A 9,620-nucleotide genomic window follows, 5' to 3' on the forward strand; every position below is an offset into this window, starting at 1 on the left:
ATATAATGTAATCGAAGCAAGGGAATAACATCCCATCGTATTCACTGGTCCCACCCATACTCAGTGAGAAGTAAGTATTCACTGATTATGCCCTGATTATTCAGGGAATGGGGCATCAACAGGGGGAACCTGGAGGCCATCTTAGAGTTCTGCCTAATACAAATGGCATGTCTTAGTACCATCTACAAGCTTTACTTCCACCCGGCTCCTATAGTTTACATTTTGGTAAAGTATTTTTACAACATTCTACTGGCACTATAAATTGCCATAGTGTAATAGCAAAATTTATAAAATTGGCCTTGCTTTTAATAAAATTAGAATTCTAGTAAATGTAATATTTTCACACAGAAAACTATTTTGTAAGATTTCAAAATCACATTTACTCTAGACTAGCATTTATAACCCTTGTGCATGAAACACAAAGATGGAATTTTGTTTTCTTTGTTTAAATGGGGCAAGAATCACTATAATTGAAGAATACAATATTTTATTAACAAGCCAGAATAAAGAAATGAAGGTGGAGCGCTCCATTAAACAAGCAACAGCTGTGATCAAGCAAAGTAACGCTTCTACCACAGCAGAGTAAACATGACAGCTTTATCCTTCCTATCCTTGCACAGTGCCCCATGGGATTGAAGCAAACTTGGTTACCACTGTTAATGTTAGAGACAGCTGAATTGAGCAAGCCTAGCTATGTTTGGGTCTCTCATTATGGCAATCTGTGGCAGGGTCAACAATACCAATTACACCACATAATCTGTAATGTTTTCAGGCCCAATCACTTCTTTAAACAAGAGTGGAAAGCACTTTCAACACTCAGTTTCTCCACAGATACACTGTTTATACAGTTGCATCTGTATTATTTTTTATGCAGATGAAATGCATTCTGTGTCCTTTGACATTTAAAATTAACTTTTTGCCCCCATTTGATCAATGGATTATTTCAAGTATTTTCAAATTTTATTCATAGTCATTCATTTTAACAGCAGAACCAACCAGATGTGGTTTGTTACAATTTTGGCTCAGTTGTAATTGAAAATACATTAAAAATTGTATCAGTGTCAAGAGATTTCAAACATTTCTTATAAATAAGTAAAACTGTTTAGCAAAACTATGAAACATCTTATTTCAATTTTCACATATAAAAATATATTGTTTTGTTTTATGCAACACTGAACAGTTAAGACCACAACACTTCAAGGAGAGTTTGAGATACACATATTTTAAAACTGTTTGTCAAAAATATTAGCATAAATAAATATCAAAACTGGTCATACTGTTCAAACCAAAAAATATTAACTTGTATCTTTAAGTCTGTTATCAGAAGTATTTCTTCAGAAGTCAAAACATTTTTCAAGTATAAGTTATGAATGTGCTCAGTAAGTCATGAAAACATGTATTTATAGTATTATGCAGGATTTTGACTTTCTCTCCATATTGGGTGGTGAAGTATCATGAAAGTTTTTCCCTGTGTTGTTAGGGGTGGCATCTTTCTTATTGCTTTTTAAAGCAATAAGATCTCCTACTGGTTTTATCTCTGAAAGTGGCTCCATACTATCCTGTGTAATTTTCTGACCAGTCAGTGACATCCGTTTCAAGAGGAAATTCTAGAAAAAAACAAACATAAACAGAGATTTCAGTAAGTGAAATATTCCCTTAGTATTTAGTGGTATCATTTTTAACAAGTATAAACATAATTTCATCACATCTTTATGGGATACCACAACTACAATGACACGTTCTTAGCATCCGTCAGTCTTTTTCCTTTCACCAAAAGTCGTAATTCCTCTCCAAAGAAAGACCTTCTTAGGATCTAACTTTCAACATCATCAACATCTTGGTAATATATTAGCATTTTCCTTCAAAGACCAAATTTAGTATCCTCCTTTGTTCCATTATAAAAGGAAAAAAGATAAAAACTAAGATATTAATTATGATAGCATTTAAATATAACCAAGATGGCTCATTTTAGGGCATGTCTGCTATCCCAGTTTATCTCAGCCATACAGACTTTCTATTGTAATATTCTGGAGAAGGAGGGCATACCTCCCTATTCCTGTAGATCAGAATTTCTGGCAAAATGTTAGTGTTTCCAAATGATGGTTGTGTGAACCATCTGAGTAAGCAGTAGGATATATGCAGCTGCTGCTCATGGGAGGGCAGAGCTGCAGATTTGAAGAATACAAGAACTGAAGAAATGAAAGTAACTCAAGGATTCCTGGCAGGCAGAAAAGAGAATATAAGAAAAGAGACTGAGGAATGGCAAAGTATAAGAAGCAGGCCGATGCAGGGGAGCCAGCATTGAGGATAGGGGTCTGCAGAAGCAAAACTGGGAAAATGTGGCAGCTCAGAAGTCAGGGGAAGAGAATATAGCAAGCTTACCTTTAGCCTTAAAAATGGAGGAACTAGAGGGAAAAGTTGTAACCCCAAAAGTCAAGTGTTTAGAAAAAGGGTCTATGGATTAACATGGAGGCATTCCTGTGCCTGCTATGTTGGAAGAATACACATCTTGAAAACATTCTGCCACTACAAAATACCAAGAAATGCTCAATAAGTATACGAATAGAATTTTATAATGTATAAGTAATCACACACACACACACACACACACACACACACACACACCTAAAGGAAATCCTGGTAGGCCAAAAAATGTGGAAGAAGCAATAATCTTCAGAGGTATGTATTGAAATGGCATCTAATTGCCTCCTAACTTAGACTCTTGGGTTTTAACAAATTCAATCTCACAAAATGTGGGAAATTGGGATGGAAACCCCTCTGTAATATGGGGCTTCTCTAAGAATTATGTCCTTAATGTAAGTGCACAGGTGAATTTTGGGAGATAACAAAATACATACCTCTCTTGTCTGGCATTTGAGTGAGAAGAAAAATGTTTTGCTGAGGTTAGGTTGAAGTTCGTAATGCCAATGTGGATAGACAATCCTTAAGGGAATATTAACCTGAAGTAGTTCTTTAGCCATTTCAGAGCTAACAGAGAGGCAAATAAACATTCTCTATGGATGACTCACTCGAACCTAGGACTTATAGGATTTCCACCAAATGGTCCTGGTTGAACATAATCCGAATTTCAAAACACACATGGAAATACGTCACCATCAGCAAGTAAGCCAGAGCAACATACAGTTTTCAACTCCTAAGGATGGCTGACATTGGACTTAAATACTGAATAGAAAATAAATATGCTTAAATTATTTAAAGCTATTTAAAGCACAAAACAAGATGCTAAGTTTGTAAAAGACTGATTTTAAAAAGAACCAAAATAGAATATCACTTAAAAGTTTAAAAATATAATCATTAAAATTCAATAGATAGGTTAAATAAAAATCTCAGCAAAAGAGAAACTAATAAAATCAATAAAACTCCTGACATGACCCACAGTATTACTAAGTATAAAAATATGAAGTTAATGCTAAAAGATGTGGACAACAAAATGAAAAGTTTATATCAGAATTCAAAAGGAAAGAAAGGCAATATTACAATATATAATTGACACTATTTTTAAAAGCTATGAATGATGACAATTCTCAGATTCATAATCAGAGTCATAATTAATTTCCAGGAAGTTATAATACAGCAATTCCTACCTAAGCATCTTATAGTGAACTAAAACATATCAAAGACAAACAAGCAATCTAAAAAGGCAGCCAAAGAGAAATGACAGGTTATACACAAACTTATAAGCAATAATAACAAAGCAGTATTAATAGCAATCATGGGAGCAGATGCTAAGAAAACAACTGCCAACTAGTCATGTTATCAAATGAATAGAAACTCAAAGTTTGAACTACTAACAGACATTATGACAAGAACTTCCAAAGGATTTCTTTAGGAAGAATAAGGATCTCAGAAAGATGTCTGAGACATAAAAAGGAATGATGGGTAAAGCAAATGGCATAAAACACAAATAACATGATTTGTGAAGTTAAAAAAAAAATTAAAACACTAGGTGCAGTAACTAGTAAAATGAGAAGGAAGGGACATTAGGAGAGAAAACTAAGATCCTGTTATAAGATCCTGGGAAAAAGAACATTAGTTAATTTTAAATTTAAGATATGCAGGTACAAATTTCAAAGACAATGTCTAGCTGTATAGGCCATTCATAAGGAACACATCCAAAACCCAAGTAAAAGGAAAAATAAAAAAAGGATCTTTCAGGCAAATACTAACCAAAGGGAAACTGGTTTATTAGAAACGTGGAACATCAACCTGAAATCATTTGTATTAGTTTTGGACCATGAAAACACATACTAAGGGAATCGAATTATGTGGGTCACCATACGAAAAGAAGTAGCAATTTAATATTTTGATCTTAACACTAAAATGGAAAATTTATTTCACTTACTTTTTTGGGTATTTTTACGTCTTTACTTGGTATTAATTCATTAACTCCCACAGCCTCTGAAGAACTGTTCTTTGCACAATCATACATGCTTCCTACAATTGGATATATTAAAAAATACTGTTGTAATTAACGAGAAAAAGAAAAGACCTGATGCTTTCAGTGAAACTCTTACAAACTGTGAATTGTAGGTTAATACAAAAGAGCTCACTACTGGAGTAGTAGACAATGTCTACACTGAAAAGTTGAGTTACAGTTAAATGTCTTAAAAGATCTGGCTAATTTAAAAATATTTAGATGACTTGTATCAAAGTACAGCTATAAAGGAAATAGGAAATATTAGAGAAGACTTCCGTAAAAATATGAATGTTTTAAATTAACCTAGTTACAGTTCAATTCTTTGCACTCAAATGGACGTTACTATTTGATATTTCAAATTACACCACATATTATATAGTTGAGTAAAGATCTTTAAAGTATATTTAGGAAACATGCAATTTTAAAAATTCATATAATTAACTACTTAAAGTTTATATTTCTTTTTGATACTATAGGCTATATATTAAGCATAGAGATGATACTTTAACATTTAGCTTAAAACATTCTAAAGCTTACTATTCTTTCTGCAGAAGCTAAAACAAAATGATTAAGGAGACCATTCCTCCTCTGATTGTTTAGATCAATTAGCCAGCATTGTGTGGCGTTGTTCCATGTATGTATGTATGCATGCAGTGCTGAGTATGGTCTTAAGCATATTAGGTTCTAGACAGTTACTCTTAATCAGAACAGGTTAAAAAGCATAATGTGGTATGATGCTGTGAAAACATAATATAGGTGTCAAACAGCAAATGTAGATGATTTGGGTCTAGAAAATGTAGGTCTTCAGGGCCATCACAATCTTCTCTGTTTCCTCTATATTCTGTGGCACCTGTTCCCTGACACTAACAGCTTGGGTTGGGAAAACATTTCTTTTCAATGTCCATGGTAAGATAAGAGATTCAGTTCTAGGCTCTGGACAAATAAATGGATGGCAATTGGAGCTCTAGGCCAGGCAAGGTACCCTAACTTGGGCAAAGAGGGCCACAGTGTTCACTAGAGATATAAATTGGAATTTGGGGTAAACGCCTGACTTAATAATGATTAAGCAGGGGAAAATGTAGTAAAACTGCTGTACTGAATCCATAAACATGAGCACTCATGAATAGTGTGAAAAATTTGTACATAAAAAGGCTGTGGTGGTTAAAAAGAAAAGAGATAAATCCATGTCATGCTGTTCCATACCTTACCATGAGGTTCATGTGATAATAAAGTGTATAAAAAAGAATGTGTATGAGCTAATTATCTAATTATAGAATATATATGCATACATATGCATATCTGTATGTATCTAGCCTTTTATAAAAGTATGCTTTTATGATTTCACTAATATGAGACACTTAAAATATAAATAAAAAGTAAAACAATGGAGAGATGGTAGAAAACAAAAAGGCTGATTTGTTGGAAATGGGGAAAAGAATGCAAGGGTATGGAGGAGGGGTAAAGGGATAGAAATGATCGAGATATGCTATATACATGTACCAGTTCCCCAAAATGAATGTAATTATGATATTTTGTAAACATAAAAATTCAATACCTTCAAAACTTCGATTAAATTTAAAAAGAAAAAATATGCTTTCAAAGTCAAATGTGCTCATACCTTTTGGATTTTCATTGTATTCATAAAGAGCCCATTCTTCTGGTTTGGCTTTTTCTTCCTATAAATAATATAGAAAAAATATGATAAAAATATATTTGTTCTGTGCTAGAAAAGTCTTGGCTTTTAAGCAGGGTTCAAGAGCCTGCTTCTAGCTAATGACATAAATGCGTAATGATTATACACTTTGTTGGGCTAAAATGAGGGTCTTTAGATGCTGACTGACAACCAATGTCCTTTTAGCTTAAAATTCTATGTTTAAAAAAGCTGTATGATTCGAGAATTCTCTTCAAAGAAGATTTAGCAATACTAACTGGCATATGACTTGTCTCAACAGTTTACAATGTTAAAATTGGTTAAATGATTGCTATGTTAAAATACTTTAGGGACCACTCTAAAATGAATTTATAAACTCTCTAAACAGAATCATTTCACCCTTCTGAAAGAAAAAGTAACTCCCAGAACATTTATTCCTTGGTGAGAAGCAGCAGCCTTAAAAACAGAAGGGACCAAAAATGACAATGACTTTACAGAATAACATTTTGTAAGTTAAAAAGACACGGACACAAAATGATACATGTTTCACAAGTACACTTTCAAAAGAAAAGACAAATGTATTTCAATACCTGTCCATATTAGGGAAAAGGAAGTGGACTAAAATGGAATGACTTTAAATAAGAGCTTTGCAGAGAACAAGGATAAGAGCATTTTGTCAACTAAAAGGCATGACCAGTCTGTGCTCTGCATGAGAGGTCCTCAAAGTGAAAATGGATTAATACAATGTCATTCAATCTTGGACTTCACAATCCTGCATCTCTGGAATTGATCCACACTGCTATTAGCAAAGCAATTTCAAACCTACCATCTATGTCCTAGCAGGCAAAACTGCCAAATAGAAGAGACATATTTGGGCATTTCTAATTCCACTTTCAAGATGATCTTTGCCTCCTCAGTGATATCTCTGCCTATATATACTTTCATCTACACTGCACCTATGAAGGACGGATCACAACCTCGAATAATGTTGTGATCAACTTTCTTTGTCAATATACATAAATGTATTCCATGTCTTCCACCAGCACCTGTACTCTTAATTTTGTACCTTCAGCATTTCAAATACCAGGTGCCCAACTTTGTTTTATGTACTTCCCAACCACATACTATCCTGGACCATACCATTCAACTCCCATTTATGCAGGAAACAGAATGCTACCAAGCAGAGGGCAAAGTTTGCTAGAGAAATTAGCTTGATTCATAAAAGCCAAAGTCACACAAAATTATTCACAGGAAGTATTTTTGTTCCCAAAAGAAAGTGCAATCTGTCTTCTGCAGGGACCAGGGAACCTAATATACTTTTCTTAGGCAAGATCTCAGGACTAAAGCACCTATCATTATACCTCTTTGTCAACTATAGCTGAGTCATCATTGATACTTTCTGACCCTTCTTTTTCATCATCAGTCATAGTTTTCATCTCATCTTCCTGATTTTTGGCATCAATTTCCTCATCCATGTCTTCTGGTTCTGTGTCTTCAGTTTCTGAAAATTCTCGATCCTGTGATAAAATTGATTATCATAGAAGAGTTAAGATTTTCTTTTGTAAAAAAGAAGTTTGATACTGATACCATAAATAATTTGTACTTTTCTTAGGCAGGATCTCAGGTCTTAAGCACCTATCTTACCTGTTTGTCAAATTTAGCTGAGCCATCACTGATACTTTCTGACCCTTCTTTTCCATCATCAGTCACAGTTTTCATCTCATCGTTTTGATTTTTGGCATCAATTTCCTTATCCATGTCTTCTGGTTCTGTATCGTCAGATTCTGAAAATTCTTGATCCTGTGATAAAATTGATCATCAAAGAGTAAGGTTTTCTTTTCTAAAAGAGATTTGATATTGCTGTCATAAATTATGTAAAAAAACACATAGATTAAATCAGATACAGAAGTTGAAGAAATAAAATATTGTGTATAATACATGCTGAATATCAAGTTAAATATATTACCAAGGATTTTATGCATGTTGGTCTATGTCAATGAATAGATTTTCAAAAGTCTTTTATATCTATGGCAAGGTTAAAATGGAAAAAATTAAATATGTTTTCTAAGGTGTCTCTAAGGTCTGCTTTTAAACTTGAGAGAAGTAAAAAGCTTTCTATTTACCACACCATTATAACATAATTGTGTCTATTATTTTTATTTTTTAAAACATAGGAATTTAGAATCCTTCCAGAGGTAGAATTCACTGATATATTTATGAGAGTTAAGTATAACTATTTACATTCTAAGAAAAAGATAATATGATATAGACAGTTTAAATACTTGGTTCTTGGATATGAAAAGGAAAAGGAAAACAAAGCAGAGGCCAAACTTTTTATCTGGATACTATTTAGCCAATCCAAATTACAAAATACCCTGTCTATAGATTTGACAGACTGAGAGTAAATCATGTACTGATTATTACGTATGGTTCTAGTTGTTATTCTATATTGAGTTTTTTTTTCTTTTGCAGTTACATTAGGTCGGATTAACCATTTATCAATTATTTCTAAAAATTTTTTTTTCTGGCATGATTTTCCCTGTAGGTAACATATATTATATATTATGGAATGAAAAGCAAGATTACTAGATTGAAAATTTATGGCTAATAGATGCATTCATAGAAATACATAAATGAAAAGCAAGTAGTCCTAAGACAGAATTTCAGACTATGCACTTCTGTCTCACAGAGAGAGAGAGAGATCAGTGACACATGTTCCAAACATAGCTCTTGCCTGGAAAATTTAACTAATCTAGCACCTGGGTCAACTCCAAATGGGCATTAATGTTATCACAGGATAATATCATGCTATTATAAAAAAGAATTTGGAATTTTACTTTATTTTAGAAAACATACATTTCTTATAATGAAGTACAATTTCACTAAGTAACAGAAAATTTATCACAGAACTGTTAGAACTGTATCATTTTCTAAATTTGAGAAAGCTATTAGAAAATGACATTTTTCATCAAAACTTACATTGACTATAGCACTTTGTACTTATTAAGGACACTTAAAATTATTCTATACACATCTAAAAACACTTTAAATCATAGAAAGCACTTACCTTCAAATTGAAACAATTTAGGAGAGATTGGCAGAATACTGTCATTTTATAAAAAGAAAGGGTAAATTTAAGTACATTCTTGGCACTAGAATCATATAAATCATAGAGGTAGCCTGGAATGGTCAAGTACATGTCTTATGTTAGGACCATAGTAAAGAAGTTAATGGGCCTGCCCTCTCATAAAAGGGCACTTGTTTGAAAAAAGCACAGTGAGCTACGGTCTTCGGTCTGGCCCAGAGCAATAATTTTTATAGATCTTAATGGGAATATCAAGAAAGTCAGTATTTCTTGTGAGGTTTCAGTTTGCTTAAGAATCCGAATGAGATAACTGACGTGAAATGGGAAGAAAAGGGCTAAAGGTGTAGGGACAGTGGGAAGGGTAGGAAAAAGGTAATAAGGGAAAAAATATGAGAAAATGAAAAAATGGAAATAAAGTGCTTGTAAACGGGGAGGGGAGGAGGGGG

General features: G+C 33.2%; 1 protein-coding gene across 3 annotated transcripts in view; it reads right to left on the bottom strand.

The window, feature by feature from the left end:
* Positions 1-1,206: 1,206 nt before the first annotated feature.
* The window catches only part of Rpgr (retinitis pigmentosa GTPase regulator), a 54,951-nt gene continuing 46,537 nt past the window's right edge, over positions 1,207-9,620 (bottom strand). For 2 of the 3 annotated variants that reach the window (XM_010636204.3, XM_010636203.3), the window contains 5 exons: positions 7,734-7,889; positions 7,451-7,606; positions 6,057-6,114; positions 4,364-4,455; positions 1,207-1,607 (listed from right to left, as the gene is read on the bottom strand). In XM_010636204.3, the coding sequence (XP_010634506.1) occupies positions 1,401-1,607; positions 4,364-4,455; positions 6,057-6,114; positions 7,451-7,606; positions 7,734-7,889 (669 nt within the window). In that variant the 3' untranslated portion in view covers positions 1,207-1,400. Of the gene's footprint in view, positions 1,608-2,382; positions 2,527-4,363; positions 4,456-6,056; positions 6,115-7,450; positions 7,607-7,733; positions 7,890-9,620 lie in introns of those variants that run through there. The other variant, XM_033760307.1, reaches the window with a different exon arrangement.

The sequence above is a fragment of the Fukomys damarensis genome, unplaced genomic scaffold (assembly GCF_012274545.1).
Source record: "Fukomys damarensis isolate Sample0158 unplaced genomic scaffold, DMR_v1.0_HiC HiC_scaffold_39, whole genome shotgun sequence".
Taxonomy (NCBI): Eukaryota; Metazoa; Chordata; class Mammalia; order Rodentia; family Bathyergidae; genus Fukomys; species Fukomys damarensis.